The following is a 17,281-nucleotide window of genomic DNA, read 5'->3' on the forward strand; positions in this document are numbered from 1 at the left end:
TTTTTGAATAATGTTATGTCTTAAAATATATACTGAAATATTCATGATCAAGTTTTAAAAAGTCAATTATTTTAGCTATCTATGTTGGTCATAGGTCTATGGAGGCAGTTTAAAACTTTTGTTCCCAACAACCTCCCCCAAATCAAATGAGTCTTAACAAGGAAAGAAATGTTAGTCTTTACTGCTTTAAAATTTTATAAAATGTTTAAAGAGAGGATGTAATATCAAAATAAAAAGTGAACCAACAATGCTTTACTTACAGATTAGGAAATATATTCATAACACAAATTCAAGTTTATGTTTGTTTAAGTTTTTTCTTCCATTAAAAAGATTACTAGGCTAGGCGCAGTGGTTCACACCTGTAATTTCAGCACTTAGGGAGGCTGAGACGAGAGGGTTGCTTGAGCCCAGGAGTTCGAGACCAGTTAAGACCTTATCTCTATTAAAATAAATAAATAAAATCCCACCTGAGCCCAAAAAGTCAAGGCTATGGTGAGCCATAGTGGTGCTACTGCACTCCAGCCTGGGCAACAGAGTGAGACCCCCTCCCCAACTCAAAAAAAAAAAAGAAGAAAAAGATTACCACATCATAGGTATGATCTGTTATATAATAACTTTCCCCCAAAATTCTGTGCCAATTAAACACTAGGAACACAAGTCATTTCAAATGGATTAAGAGAATGTGCTACAAGGTTCTTAGAAAGCAGTGGCTCATGACAGATGTGAGGCGGCCATATGTACCTGCCAAAGACTTTCAAGGCATGCTTAGATGTCAGGAACACTAGTGCTACTGTCATTGTGGCATAAAGAAGAAAGTTCCTCCTCAATGTACTCTCAAATTATCTGGAGTGAACTCTTAAGATCATATAGTAAAAATTTTTCTAGCCTTCATTTGCAGCTACATACTGGCCACATAGCACCAGAAAGTACTAGAAACCATTATACCAACAAAATCATGCTACAACTGCTTCCAACCACTTACCCTTTTTCAGGATAGCAATTAGGGTTATTCATATTTGTTATAGGAGAAGAGGTACCAGAAGGAGATTTATGTATCTTTGGTTTAAAAAATAATAATTAAAATAAATAATAGTGCTTAGGAAATCACCAGTTGGCTACAACTCCAAATTGTTTAGTTTATATGTGCCCTGTTGAGTGAGTCTTTCAAATCTCAATCTACTTTGAGTGACAAAATAATGGTGAATGTTTAGTTACTGTTATAGTCAATTTAAAATTTAAAAGAAAAAGTATAATTTGTGATCAGTAAGTCCAAAGTGATCATTGATTAAACAACAACAAAAAAATCACTAAAGAAATTTATAAATCCATACCTGAAGATTCTTTTCCAATTTGACAACTTTGGAAGTGTTTGGGTTTGGTTTCTTTTGAGTAAGTGTATATGTTTTGTTGGTTGAATTTATATCTTGTTTTTCAGGAATCAAGTTGCACCTATTGTCATGTATTTCCAATAATGGTATCATTAATAAAGATGTTGTAAGTATATTTTCTGACTAAGAGAGAAAAAAGAAAGAGGAAAATAAAATAATTCAAAAAAGGAGACAAATGGAGGAACTACTGAGTAAGTGGTAATGGAAGCCCTGTTTATTTCCCTCCAAGAAAACATTTGGCTCTGATGAAATTTTTAGTAATATGGTAATATTAAGTATTTCAGAAATAAACTAAAAATAATTTTGAAATTTACAGTTTTGAGAACTACCATTTTTTGATGTCACACATAAGAAAGCTAACTCTTCTCATTAACAAAATAAATATAAAAAAAAAGACGTAAATAAAACATAGTCTACAGTGAATGGTAACTCTGTGCATTAGGCAGAATGACTAGAATTCTCCAAGAATCTCTGATGAACTGGTTCAACAATGAGTAAGAAACAAAAACCAACAGGACCTAAAGTAATCTATCTCTAAAAAATTATTATTATTATTCACAAACCTGCATGTCCGGAGTGTCTTCGGTCAATAGCTGAGTGCCTGATTCTTCTTTTTCCCAATTATCTAAGACTAGTGATTTTCTGACTTTCTTCACAGAAGCCAGTTGCTAGAATGAATAATTTATGTAGAAGCTTTATGGCAGAGTCACTTGGATACAGTAAGACATTTATTAACAATAATTCTAAAAGATTACCTCTTGTTTGTGGTTTTTATAAGCAAGTTCATCTTCCTCTTTGAGGAATATGTCTGTTCCAGTTTCTTCTTTTAAAACTTCCCGAATATCTTCTTCTAAGAAGGCAAGTGGCTGGGACTAAATTTTTTTAAAAGGTTTTAAAAAGTCATTTATAGCAATTCCTTTTTTTCCCTATATATATAAAACTCATCTTTTATACTTTTCCATAATGGGCACAATTTTCTGCCAGTGCCTACAGATAAACAACTTAATTAACTAACTAATCTGTTTTAAGACAAAAATAATATTGCACATTTGCAAGCACTGAGTAAAGTATGTTAATTTCTTCTTCCTAGGTTACTAAAAAAAATCTTTGGGGGGGGGAAATTATTGTAGCTCCTTCTTCAATCTGGATCTTCAGAATTAGTTAAACAGAAAAGAAAGATTATCCCAAGTATTTTTTTTTTTTAATAAAAAACAAGGCAAATAGGAAATGTAGAACATACTGGGAATACACTAGCTCTTCTTTTTCTACTTTTATTGTACTTTTTTTGAGACAGTGTCTCACTGTGCTGCCCAGTCTTGAGGGCAGTGGTACAATCCTGGCTCACTGCAGTCTCTAATTCCTGGACGCCTGAACTCAAGCAATTCTCCCATCTCAATCTCCCAAGTAGCTGGGACTACAGGCACACAACCATGCAGGGCTAATTGTGTGTATGTGTGTGTGGAGACAAGGTCTCACTATGTTGCCCAGACTGAGACTAACTTATTAGATAGTGTGTAATTACTAGTTAACATTTTTCTATTACCACTAAACTTGTAAGCTACTTGATTGAGAGCAGTGATCATGCCCTTTTCATCTTTGTACGCCTATCCTTAAGCAGAGCTGAGACACAGTATTCAAGAAGAAAGTGAGTGTAAGTGTGTGAGTGTGGTGCACGTTGAGTACAGGAGGATGGGTGTCTATGTGTATACTGGCATGTAGGAGGGCAGGTTACAGAAAGAAACTTGAGAGTGAGCTGAGTAATGATACAGTCTCAAAATATTACTTATTCCTCTAGCTTTCTATCAAGTAGGTAAGCAGAAAAAAATTATCAAATAGGCATAGCTCAGAAAAAATTTAAAAATTGTATCGAAACTGTACCTATCATAATCAAGATATACTTGAAAAGAAAAGGTGATCAAATCTGTATAAATAAAAGAACAAACTGGCAGTACTTAACCAACAGCACCTTATGTTCCCAGCCAGCAAAGTTAGAGAGAACAGCATTCATACATAAATGAGATTTTACACGTTTAACAGAAACTTTAAAAATGAAAATAAATTTTATAAAGTGCTCTCATCTACAGTCTGAGATATACAGGAATTATATTAGTGTTTCTGTGTATTTCTCCAAGAGCTTTTGTTTTAAGGATTGCACTGCAACAAGAACATGGAAAATCTGGAATCTTTTTCCCCTTTAAGAATACAAATGTCCTAGAATAGTGGCCAAGACACAAATGAATTTATTCATTACCAACAATTATTCTTTTAATTGTTCTAATGTGACAAAAGCAAAGAACTCCTGCATACAGGTTTACCACTACCAAACTTAATAGAGTTTTATATTAAAAGAATTTTCATAGTTTTTAGCCTTTTGACTAATTTCCAGTAAACATTACAAGAATTAAAGTATATTTTAAAAAAGGCAACAGATATAAAAAAGTGTATTTGACTGACAGAAAGATACATTAGAAAGCTAAGTGGTTAAAGCACATAGTAGGTGTTCAGTAAATGACTGAAGGGTTGAAGGGGATGACAGGAGAAATGACGTCAGCTGACTGCAAAGAAATGTATGCACCTAAAGATATTCTAGGAATTTTTGTTTCTAAATAATTATCTTCCTTTTATCTTAAATTTCTCATGAAAGTAATCTGTTTTGGCAACAGTCAAACTCAAACCAAATAGTGTGAGTGCTGCTGATGTTAAATTTAAAATGCCAGAAGGCTAGTAAACAGACAGGCACTTTAGGTAGATTGAAACCTAATCTCCTATACACTATTATTCAAATGATAGCTTTTATCCAATATATATGCTGACCAAATGACCCTGACTCACTGTAGAATTTTTAAATGCCTTCTATTATTGTTCACTTGTTCATTTGTCACCCTCAACTAGTCTATATACCCCTATGAAGGCAAGAACCATACGTGACCTGTTCAACATTACTTCCCAAAACCTACTACAGTGCCTTGCAACTATTAGGCACTCAATCAATATTTGCTGAATTAGTGATGAATTTTTTAAATGAACAGCAAAATACTGAACCAGATTAAGTAAATCAATTAGGTAACTCCATACATGGGATATTATGCAAACATTTAAAAAACTGTGGAATAAATATATACATCTATTTACTTGCTTAAATTTTTAAAAGGTTATAAAATAATAAAGTGTGATTTCACTTTTGTTAAATGTATATGCATAAATAAAAAGTCTAGAAAATCATAAAGAAAATATGATTGTTCACAGCAGTATATACAGCTAAGTGACAAAAAGACTTGATCAATCCTACTATGTACCCTCTAAAACAGTATTTTTCTTTAAAAAAGAGAAAAGACTAGAAAATTTGAGTGTACGACATATCTTTTGGTAGAAAGTTAATTAAATCAAGTAAACTAGCATTTATAAATAAATCTACCTAAATTGTAACTAAAGATAGAAGAATATAACTAAAATACCTTGGAAGTGACCAATATTTTTAAAATAATTTTTTTAGTTAATTAATTTTTAAAAATAGAAACAGGGTCGTGCTATGTTACCCAAGTTGGTCTCAAACTCCTGGGCTCAAGTGATCCTCCCACCTCAGCCTCCCAAAGTGCTGAGATTACAGGCAGGATCCACCTCACCCGGCATAAAAAATAATATTTTATTTTTAATAAACTTATTTGTCAGAAATCTGTCTTCCCAGAATGCTCATGACTCTTCCATGGTATTTCAAAGGTGACATTATATATGAAAGTACAGAGAACTAGAACACTTCTCAGCTCTATTCATTTGTGAAATACTACTGCCACTACTACCATTAGAATAACAGTAGCAACCAAGCACATACTACTTGAAACTCAGGACAAGCTTCTTTAATTCTATTATCTCTTTCAGCTTCACAATAACAATCCGAGGTATCTCTTATGATCTCCTTTGCATGGAAGATGAAATTGAGCCTCAGAGAGGTACTCTCATCAGTTTCATAAATATTATTATAGTGCTTCAGTATATCAAAATATTAAAATTATTTTATTTCACTGTACATAACCACTACTGCAACTACTAAAATGTGGGTTTTAGTATTAAAGTTTCCACTGACACCTGATTAAAGGTTCTACTGACACCTGATTTGCTTTCTTTAGATGTTATAAAGTAAGAATCCAAAACAAGCCAAGCAAAAGGCTTATTTAAAAGTCAAGAAAAAAGATTAATGCAAATTCAAACTTAAAAATCAAAAGATAAAACTTTGTATCAGTTTCAGTGAACATCTTTTTTTAAATGTTAAAAATAAAGTGATAAAAATCACAATTGTGTTTTACTAAAAAATTCTTAAAAATAAAAGGAATATACATACCGCGATTTTCAGAGGTCCATATTTTTTCTCCTGAGCAGCAAGCGCATTCTTAAAAGGAGTAGGAGTTCTTGGTGTGGTACCCAATATAGATCTTCTAATAGTAGGTGTTCTAAACCTATCCAATCACATTTAGATATTTGTATTATAGTCACAATTTGATTTCATGAGTTAAGGAAGGCAAAGCCATGATAAAAATTATACACTAAGTTTTCTTGCATATACCCATGCTTTATTCACTGAAACATTCTAGAACTATTTGAAAGTCTGCCTGTTTGCAGTAATTCTTATTTCAATCAATCATCTTAAAGTAGCAAAAAAGAACTAATGTAGAAAAAAGTACTATAAATGTTGTTTTGATTGAAATCAAAGTTTGATACTAGATTTAAGCTGGTTTTCACTATCCTGGGAACAAAACATAAGGTTATGATGTTTTCATAAATTCTAAGTTCTGTATAAATAAACATTATGATACGTGCCATTTATATGGACAAACAGCTATTCTACTCTTGACACTGTGCTCTCCATTTTCTCTAACATAATTAATTAATACCTACTTACCCTACATTTTCCTTTTGATCTTTGGGAGTTTCTTTATGAAGAGGAGTTGTAATGAGAACTTTTTGCCCACAAATAGGAGTTGATGTAAATGAAGGATTTTCTATATTAAGTTGTTCATTTCCAGGGCAGGTGTTGAAAAACTAAAAATAAAAGAGAGTTTAAAGGCAATTTTCAGAACACCAGAATTCCTATAAAATATTAAATGGATAAGATTTTCAAATTACTTCCACATTACTCTAAGGAAAAGATTATCAATAATTACATTCAACCTCTGCTTTATGGAAGTTAAGTTTTGTGAGGGCAGGAATTTTTGCGAGTAGGAATTTTTGCCTGTTTTGCTCATTGCTGTCTCCCCCAGCTCTTAGAATAGTGTCTACCATATACACATTCAAGAAGTAATCGTTTAATAGTCTATTCAAAACTTTCAAAAGACAATACTAACATTTTAGAAAACAATATATTATCAAATATGGATCTATAGAAACCATAAATAGTTGCTGTGTTAAATGTAACCATCTTATACAACAATGTAACTGAAAAAAATAAGTCTTTTAGTTCTCATTAATAAATGATCTTAAGTGGCTTTTTCTGTGAGAGAACTTCGAATTGAGAATGACAATAATGCTTTGCTGATAAGAAATGCAGCTGTCTGGCAAATTTGCCTATCTAGAACAGAACCTCTGAGCAGCCAAAACAGATATCACAGAGTCCATTTTCTGAATTGTATATGAGGGAGACCCCAAAAAACCCACAATTTACTTATTAAGAATTGTGTATTCTTACATTTTAAAACTTCAGTCTCCATCAAAGAACTCTCCGTTTGGTGCAATAGACCTATCAAAACACTTCTTCCTCTGCTCAAAACAGCTTTTGAATTCATCAATTTGGATGCCTTTTAGTGCTTCTGTCATTTTTTGTTTCGCCTCTTCCACATTGGCAAAATTTTTCCCTTCAAGGATTTTTTTTTCTTTTTTTTATTTTAAAGATATGGGGTACAGTTCAGGGTTAGGTATACATTGTTCACTATGCAGGTACCCTTATTGATGAGGTGTGGCCCTCCAGGTCCTGGCAGTTTCCTTCAACTGCCAATCCCACCCCACCTCCCCTGGCAGTTTTCCACTACTATCAATCCCTTTCTTATAGTATTATGATAATTGGTCAAGGTTCGCTTATGAGTGAGAACATATAGAACTCTGTTCTTTGTTTCTGTGATAGATCACTGAATAAGATAGACTCTAAATCCATTCGAGTTGCTGCAAAGTCCATATGTTTGTCCTTCTTTATGGTTGTATAATATTCCATTTTATATATGTACATTTTTTTAACCAGTCCAGCTTCGATGGGCAGCATGGTTGGTTCTGTTTTTGCTGTTGTGAATAGAGCTGCAACAAACATGTGTGCAGGTATCTTTAGGGTAGAATGGCTTAAATGCAGAGGGAGTACAGAGGACTTTTTTTGTCCAGGGAAACAAACAAAAAAAAAACGTTGCTTGGGGCAAGATCAGGTAAATAGGGAGGGTGAGGCACAGGCATTGTGCTGTTTTTGGTCAAAAACTGCTGAACACTTAGCACGTAGTGTGGACAGGTGCGCTAGTAAATCACCCGTTGTGAAATGGGCAAACACACTGAAAGAATCTTGCCCCCGCAAAATTCACTGAGGGCAAATGCAGCCTCTCACAATGCTAGCTGGTACACTAATGCTGAAGTATACTTAGTTGGGGAAGCCTGTACTATAAGGGGCCTGCCCTCCAAAAAATAATTCCAGATTTTTTGGGTCCCCTCTTCACAAACAACTGTGAAATACTAATTTATTTTTGTAGTCAACAGATTAGAAACAGTGATATGAAACAGTAGAAATTTCTTCCAGGCTACTTATAACTAAGAATGAAAAATCTAGTTCTATCACTTCTGGCTCCTAATACTTGAATTTACTTTACCCTAAGATTAGCAGTCAAACATCCTTTTACAGGATAAAATTCAAGCACTCTACCATGGGATATAAATACCTTCCAGTCACTTCCACTGGATTCACACCTCAGCAAAAATTGCTAGTATGCAAACTCCCGAATGGAAAATAGCTAAAGTGTTCTCAAGCCTGTTTTACCTTCTCCAGTAAGGAAGGCTGAGGTGGGGGTGAAGGACAGCACTAGTCACATTGCAGTCTCCATAAATGGCATCCCCTGAAGCATAGGGTACACAATTTTCTGTGTACTGCCAGGTCCTCATCTTCCAGGCCGCAAAGCATACTACCAACAATATTCCAGCATTCTCCATGTTTATTTGACCATGAAACTCCCTTCTTCCCCCCATTAAACCTTTTTAATCTCTGTCAAACAATTCCAACAAACACCAGCTCCATCCCTTACTAGCTGTGACTAAACAAGTTGCTCAACTTCAGAATTTCATCCCACCTAACTCCTGAGGTTTCTTGAAAGAGGATCAACTGAGATGCCATAAGAAAAGTGTTGAGCACATAGCCTGGAACATAGCAAAGGTTCAGCAAGAAACTGTCCTAACATAAACATCTGCTGCCTAGGGGCATTACTAGAGGAGAAGCAGGTAGTTCTAGATATCCCTAAAAAATCTCCTGACACATGAAATTCTTATAGTAGGCAACTGTCTAAGTGTCTTCCAAAGAGCATTAAGAAGAAAAATTTAACAGGCAAACTAAAATCTAAATTACTCTTAAATAGGTGAGATCTCTTTATACCTTAATAGGTATATCTGCTTAACAGTCAGTCAGGAAACTGGATGTCAGACTCAGCCTTGCATTAGATGACTTTGGGCAAGTCATCTTACCTTTCTGGGCCTGCTTTCTGATGAGTTCTATAAAGATGTGGGACTACAAGATAAAGAAAATGTTCCTTTTAGCTCTAAAAATTGTAGGACTCTGTAATGCAGCTACTAAACTTTGTGAGAGATACCTTTTAATCTATCAGAGTTTAGCATTCTCATGTACACATTTAAATACATTATCTATTCTTATGTGTTATCAAAGCAACCGTTAGTAAAGACCTAATTAAAGTTCTAATTTAATCTAACTCATCAACATTTGAAAACAGAAAAACAATACTAGTACCTGTGAAGGAGAAAATGGTAGTGTTTTCACCGGTGTATGTTTTAGTACTGTATTACCATCATTCAGTGAGCCATCACCAAGTTCACTGTTTGGAGACTGACCTACGCGCATTCTTCTCTTCTTTCTGAGGATGATTGGTGGAGTGCTAAACTTGGCCACATTTGGGGATGTTAAAGGAACAGACTCACTGTCTCCACCATTACAACTGTTTTTTTTCCCTTCAAGTACAAGACTGACATTAAATTGGCATTCCATGGCTCCTTCATTGTGTTGAATTCTCATTAGTTTAACTGGGGTGGACTTGATAGGAGAAGCAGCAGCGTCAGAAAGATCAAAACTGGTAACATCACTCCATGCTACAGGATCCTGCAATAAATGAAATTCTTAATAAAGTTAATGCTATAGTCTAGTTAAATCTGATCTTGAACACAGGATGATAATTTCCACAGAGTAATTAACAACTCATTTTTATCAGTAGAAGCAGGTTTCCCTCAGACATCCTAGGCAAGACCATTTGAAAGGAATAGGTTATGGTTTTCCTACATCACCAATTTGGAAGAGTCTAAAACATATAATAGTTCATCTAATTCAGTAGCCAAAGCTTACATCAAAATATTTTAAATAAGAACAAATTGTTTTAATTTGTTATCAAAAAGTCTCACCATGAGACTACACATTCTCCTTCATATCAGGAAAACATTATCAAATTCTGCATAATCATCTGGTAATGTGTATGAAACATGTAAAAAATGGTGATACACTTTGATCCAGAAATTCAATTTAGCCTAAGGACATAATCATTATTTTGCACAAAGCTTTATATAAGTATGTTCAGTTATTATGATACTGAACAATTAGGCACCACCTATAATGCCCAATAATAATAGTACATTGGGTAAAATTTTCTTACGTTCATCTGATACAATACTATAAAGTCACTAAATTTCAAGTGTAAAAAACAATTAAGAAAACAGAAACATGTTCATGATGTAAGTGGAATACAAAAAAATCCACACACATAACACATAAATATATATTTAGGCTTAAAAATATATACTGTACATATATGAGTCTTCAGAACACACACTGAAAAAGATACATCAAATTATTGACTCTTGGTTTATAAAATATTTTAATTTTCTTTGCAGTTTTCTCTAGTTTCCCGCTTTCTCTAATGCACCTGTACAACTTATATAATAAAAATGAATTAAATTTTTAAATTAAAAATTATATACAAAGTACATACTTGAGAAAAATTTAAATTTTTTTCCTCTAGAAGCCACTGCAAAATATCAAAACAAAATTAAGCAAGGAGTGCAAAGGAACGCTTAACATAAAACTGGTCAATTTCCATTAAACTAAGTTTCTGAGCATGAAACCATGTAACTAAAATTGAACTTTTTATAATCTCACAATTTTTAACTTACAGATTCAATAAGTTCTAGTGTCTCTGCAAATTCTGGAATGGTCTGCAGAGAGGACAGCACAGCATTTGCCTCCACAGCCAGGAATTTTGTGGGTGAATTCTGCTGAGCAGACACAGGCTGATTTTCATCCATACTGTAAAATTCACTAGTGTGCTCGTTGAGGCTATTTAGAGTATTAGTCATGCTATCATCCATGAAGAAACTACCAGACCAGCTAGAAAAACTTCCAGGTTGCTAAAAGTACAAAAGAAATTTTAATGTTATTTATCATTCTTAATGTAGGCATAAATTCAGGTTTCATATGAAACGTTTGCTCTAGAACAATGCACTTCACGTCATTTTGGCTAAAAATATAGTAGTAAATATATTGTCTTTCCTCAAAACTGGTATAAAGTTTCTTTTCATTAAACTTTATATCTTACTATATTTATTTTTTCTAATTAAAATTGTTTTGTCTATAAAATCATAGTGAGATAAAACAAATATTTGTATACACCACAAAGTCCAAACTTCTAGAACCAGGCTTCTCTCTTCCTTTCAAACTTCATCTCTCAATATTTCCACTCACAAGTTCAGTTATAGTAATTACAATTCCCCAGTTAATTAAACTCTTTTTACCCTGGAGAGTTTTCGCACATACAGCTGCTCCTTTTTTGTCTTGAATTTTCTCTAGCCTACTGACCAGGGAAACTCCTATTCTTCATTTAAGACACAGATCATCTGACTATACACTTTTATCTACTCAATTTATAATAATATCCTAATTCATTTATTTTGTTAATAAATAATCATCATCTGTCTTTCAAGACTAAGCTCAATTAGGAGTTTTTCCAGGAACCATTCCCTGACTCCCTGAATCTAAACCAAGCACCTCTCCTATGTGCTCCCATAAAACTTTGTGACTTACAAATTGTCAAAAACAAAGAGAAAATTCTAAAAACAGCAAGAGAAGAGCACCAAGCCACATATAAGGAAATTCTCATTAGACTAATAGCAGATTTCTTCACAGAAATCTTAAAGGCCAGGAGAGAATGAAATGATATAATCAAAGTATTGTAAGAAAAAAAAATTGTCAGCCAAGAATACTATATTCAGCAAAGTTATCCTTAGAAATGAAGGAGAAATAGTCTTTCCTGGACAAGCAAAAACTGAGAATTCATCACCACTAGACCAGCATTACAAGAAATGTGCAAGGGAGTCCTAAATATAGAAGCAAAAACACAAAAATGATCACTATCATGAAAACATGCAAAACTATAAAGCAGATATACAAAAGAGAAAGAAAAGAATCAAACCTTAGCACTACAGAAAACCATCAAACTGCAATAAACAATAAAAAAGGAACAAAGGAAAACATACATACATAACAACCAGAAAACAATTAACAAAATGACAAGAGTAAGTCCTTATCTATCAATAATAAACTTGAATGTAAACAGATTAAATTTCCACTTTAAAGACAGAGACTGGCTAAGTGAATTAAACAAATAAAAAGACCCAACTATATGCTGCCTATAAGAAATTCACTTCACTTGTAAAGATACATATAGACTGAAAGTAAAGGGATAGAAAAGGTACTCCATGCAGATAGAAACTAAAAGCAAGCAGGAGTAGCTATACTTATATCAGATAAAGCAGATTTTTAAGGCAAAAACTGTAAAAAGAGACAAAGATGATCATTACATAATGATAAAGGGATCGGTTCAGAAAGAAAATATAACAATTGTAAATACATAAGAACCCAGCATTGGACCATCCAAGTATATCAAGCAAATATCATTAGATTTGATGGGAATAACAGACGCCAATACAAAATAGTTGGGGACTTCAACATCCCACTCTCAGCAATGAATAGTTCAACTAGACAAAAAAATCAATGAAGAAACATTGCCTTTAAAGTACATTTTAGACCAAATGAACCTAACAGACATTTACAGTACATTTTGTCCAACATCTGCAGAATACACATTCTTTTCATCAGTACATTCTTCAGGACAGATCACATTAGACCACAAAACAAGTCTCAACAAATTTAAAATAATTACAGTCACATTGTTTATATTTTCTGACCACAATGAACGAAAACTAGAAAACAATAACAAGAGAAGCTTTTGAAACTGTACCAATATATGGAAATACATAGAAATTAAACAACATGCTCCTGAATGACCAATGGGTCAATCAAGAAATAAATTTCAAAATTTCTTGAAACAAATGAAAATAGAAACTTAACGTACCAAAACCTATGGGATACAGCACAAGAAGTGTCAAGAGGCAAATTTACAGTAATAAATACCCAACCCAAAAAAGCAGAAAGATTTCAAATAAACAACCTAAAGATGCAGCTCAAGGAACTAGAAAAACAAGAACAAATCAAATCCAAAGCTAGCAGAAGGAAAAAAAATAAAGATCAAAGCACAAATAAACAAAATGGAGACTAAAACAATGCAATCAATGAAATGAAAAGTTGCTTTTCTAAAAGATAAAACTGAAAAGCCATTAGCCAGACTAACCAAGAAAAAAAGATAAAAGACTCAAATAAATAAAATCAGAAACAAAAAAAGAGGCATTACACTGATACCACAGAAATACAAAGGATCATTAGAGGCTGTTTTGAACAACTATACATCAACAAATTAGAAAACCTGGCAGAAATGGATAAATTCCTAGACACATACAATCTACTAAGATTGAACCAAGAAGAAAAAGAAAACGCCAATTACGCGTAACAAAATTGAATCTGTAATAAAAAGTCTCCCACCAAAGAAAAACCCAAGACCCAATGGCTTCATTGCAGAATTCTGCCAAACATTTAGAGAGGAACAAACAATTCTTCTCAAATTCTTCCAGGAAGTTGAAGAAAACAGAACTCATTCTATAAAACCAACATAACTTGATACCAAAACCAGACAAGAACATAACAAAAAAAAATTATAGGTCGATAATATCCCTGATGATCACAGATGCAAAAATCCTCAACAAAATACTAGCAAACTGAATCAAGCAGTTCATTAAAAACCCCATTAACCATGATCAGGTAGAATTTATCCCAGGGATGCAAGGGTGGCCCAATATAAACAAACGAATAAATGTGATACATCACACATTAACAGAATGAAGAACAAAAACCATACAATCATCTCTAATCACAGAAAAATCATTTGATAAAATTCAGCATCCCTTCAGATAAAAACTCTCAAAAAGTTAGCTACAGAAGAAACATTTCTCAACCACAATAAAGCCATATATGACAAACCCACAACCAATATCATACTGAGCAAGGAAAAGGCTTTTCCTCAGAGAGTTCAGACAACCCCAGGATGATCATTTTCATTGCTTTTATTCAACAGAGTATTAGAAATCCCAGCCAGAGAAACTAGGCAAAAGAAAAAAATAAAGGGCATCCAAATTGGAAATGAAAAAGGCAAACTGTTTCTGTTTGCAGACAACATACTCTTACAAGAAGTATATATGGAGTCTATTCTATTGGCTGTAGCAACTTCCCTCTGGAATTCAAAATATCCTTATTCAACCGGATCTTTATGAGAGCAGATTTTAGATAGAAAGTTCTAAAAATAAATTAGTAATCCCCCCATTTTTAATGCAAAATGTGAATTATTTTAGCTAGTTATATTTTCCTAGTAAATTAAAAAAGAATAAGATATTATCAAAAAAGCACAACATTGTTTCAGCATTACATTATCATCTAAAAATGTTGACTCACTAACTATAATTTGTAGCTTCTTAATGAAACCAAACTTAACTTTAAGATAAGTACACTTCAGGTCTTCCTATTTGTTCATGGTTTATGTCCTATGGTATATGTCTTGCCTTTTACAATGAACAAATATCATTGTTATTAACATTTTCTTAAATAGTATAAGGACATCACCAATTGCCACATAATACTATTTCAAGATTTCAGGTTATTCTATCTCAGTAATTTTGTCTGAGTTCCCAGTCATTCTCTTTTTTTTTTTTCTTTTTTTTGAGTTGGAGTCTCACTCTCACCCAGACTGGAGTGCAGTAGCCGCTCCTGGCCACCACAACCTCGACCTGCTGGACTCCGGCAATCCTTCCACCTCAGCCTTCCAGGTAGCTGGAACTACAGGAGCGCGCTACCATGCCTGGCTAATTTTTTAAAATTTATGTAGAGATGAGGTCTCGCCAAGTTGCCCGGGCGGGTCTTGAACCCGCGGGCTCAGGCAATCCATTCACCTCAGCCTCCCAAAGCGCAGGATTACAGGCTGAGCCACCGAGCCCGGCTCCCAGTCACTCTCAATGTATATAGTCCCTTCATTCAGCCCCTAACCAAAAAAAAAAAAAAAAAACCTCTCCAAACATAAAAAGGCTCAAGGTATTATTTTAAACTTTAAAATTGTCATTTAAAGAAAAAATAGGAAGAGAGGAGGGACAAGGAAAGATTTGGTACTGGATACAAATTATAACTAGATAGGAGAAATAAGTTCTAGTGTTCTATGTCACTGTATGACTATAGTTAACAATAATAGGTAGTTTAAAATAGCATAGAAGGAGTATCATGAATACTCCCAACACAAAGAAATGATAAATCTTTGAGATGATAAATATGCTAATCACCCTTATCCAATCAATACATTACATGTATCGAAACATCACTGTGTACCCATGAATATGTACAATTATTTGTTAATTTAAAAAGTTAAATGTTAAAACTTAAAAAATTTAATAAACATGTCTTTTTTCTTTTAATCCATCTAGCACAGTCTGCTTAATTCTGCTAGAATGATTACCATTTATCCTAATTTAATACAACTAGTTATTCTTATTAATCAAATGTCAGACAATAGTTTTCACACCTGGCAAACAAAACCCAATATCCATGTAAAATTTCTTCTTCTGGAAGAGCTGTTAAGGGAGCATAAAATCTAAATGTGCCTGTTTCCACTTATTTTTAATGTTATTACTTTTTCCAATTTACTGAATTCATATTCTAAATATAGTAATTAGGAAAAAATTTTCAAAGACTATAAAAGTAATTTTGGAGGCCATTATATTCTTTATTTTTCATATTTTATTATATTTTCTATTAAGGTCATCATTATATGGAATGTCTAAAATAAAACCAAAGCCTATTCTAAACTACACACAATTTTCATAAATATATGTATCTAAGACTTTATCTTAAGTCTGCTTGATATTTATGACTCAAGAAGTATCCTAATACAGACATTATAAAATAAGCTCAAAGAAGTGCATATCAAAATCAGGCAACCTTAAAGCTGGAAATTTAAAAAGCTATTTTTACTCCATATCAAAATCTAAAGTCATTACTGAATATGCTTCCTAGCCGATAAAAACTATAAAAGCACACATATGAAGGATTCTAACAATAAAAGTGACCACTTAAGCTTATTTTTTACCGATGGCACTCGCTTTCTTCTAACTTCATTCTCAGCTGACATAAGAAGCAACTCAAGTTCTTTTATTTTCTTTTCCTTATCAGGATCATCATCAACAAAAGGTTGCTAAAATAAGTTAAATAAAAAAGAAAAACAGGTTACTTACGTAGTTGCTTTAATTATTAGTGTTCTAATTTTTATTTTCTTCTATGCAACATGAATTATATTTTCTCTAATAAAGCTTAAGGCTACTGCTGGGTGTGGTGGCTCAAGTTTGCAATTCTAGCACTTTGAGAGGCTGAGGTGAGAGGACTGCCTGAGGGGTTCAAAACCAGCCTGGGCAACTTGGTGAGACTTTGTCTCTTTAATAAATCAAAAATTAGCAGGACATGGTGGCGTGTACCTGTAGTTTCAGCTACTGGGCGGGTTGAGGTAGAAGGATCGCCTGAGCCCAGCAGGTCAAGGCTGCAGTGACTGTGAGCATGCCACTGCACTCCAGCCTGGATGACAGAATGAGACTCTGACTCAAAAAAAAAAAAATTCAAAGTTTAATGCCACTAAATCCTAAATACTCAATATCATGATCCCTCTGGTATCTTAAGAGATGCTAGTAAATATTTTTAATTTAACAGAAAAGATCTGGGAAAATGTATATCATTATGAAACATGGTATATCATCCATATCAGTTGAAAAATGTATGTGTGGAATATTTTAGATTTTTAAAATCTTAATACATATATTCTACCCAAGTTGGCAAAAATATGTCCATTTACAACATGAATGCTTTAAGGTAGAAGAATGGAAATGGTACTGTCAATCATCCTACATTTGTTCAATTTATATTTCGCAAACCTACTTATCACTTTCTCTTTTAATGTTATAATACTCAAGGTAAATAGGACAAATTGTTTTTGTTTCTTTGTTTTGAGTCAGGGTCTCACTCCATTGCCCAAGCTGGAGTCAGCAGCACAATCACTGAGCCTTGACCTCCTAGGCTCAGGTCCTTCTGCCTCACCCTCCTGAGTAGCTGAGACTACAGGCACAAGCCACCACATCCAGCTAATTTTTAAAATTTTTTTAGTAGAGACGAAGTCTCACTATGTTGCCCAGGT

At 33.5% G+C, this 17,281-nt stretch overlaps 1 protein-coding gene across 1 annotated transcript in view; it reads right to left on the bottom strand.

Annotated features, from left to right (window-relative positions):
• The window catches only part of MYBL1 (MYB proto-oncogene like 1), a 28,514-nt gene that overhangs the window by 2,800 nt on the left and 8,433 nt on the right, over positions 1–17,281 (bottom strand). Inside the window, exons 7-14 of the mRNA XM_008074315.1 lie at positions 16,190–16,294; positions 10,788–11,021; positions 9,361–9,726; positions 6,283–6,422; positions 5,725–5,839; positions 2,144–2,260; positions 1,952–2,056; positions 1,332–1,511 (exon numbers count right to left, since the gene is read on the bottom strand). Of these exons, the coding sequence (XP_008072506.1) occupies positions 1,332–1,511; positions 1,952–2,056; positions 2,144–2,260; positions 5,725–5,839; positions 6,283–6,422; positions 9,361–9,726; positions 10,788–11,021; positions 16,190–16,294 (1,362 nt within the window). The remainder of the gene's footprint in view (positions 1–1,331; positions 1,512–1,951; positions 2,057–2,143; positions 2,261–5,724; positions 5,840–6,282; positions 6,423–9,360; positions 9,727–10,787; positions 11,022–16,189; positions 16,295–17,281) is intronic.

This window comes from Carlito syrichta, unplaced genomic scaffold, assembly GCF_000164805.1.
Source record: "Carlito syrichta isolate Samal-C Ts95f unplaced genomic scaffold, Tarsius_syrichta-2.0.1 Scaffold316389, whole genome shotgun sequence".
In the NCBI taxonomy this organism is placed as follows: domain Eukaryota; kingdom Metazoa; phylum Chordata; class Mammalia; order Primates; family Tarsiidae; genus Carlito; species Carlito syrichta.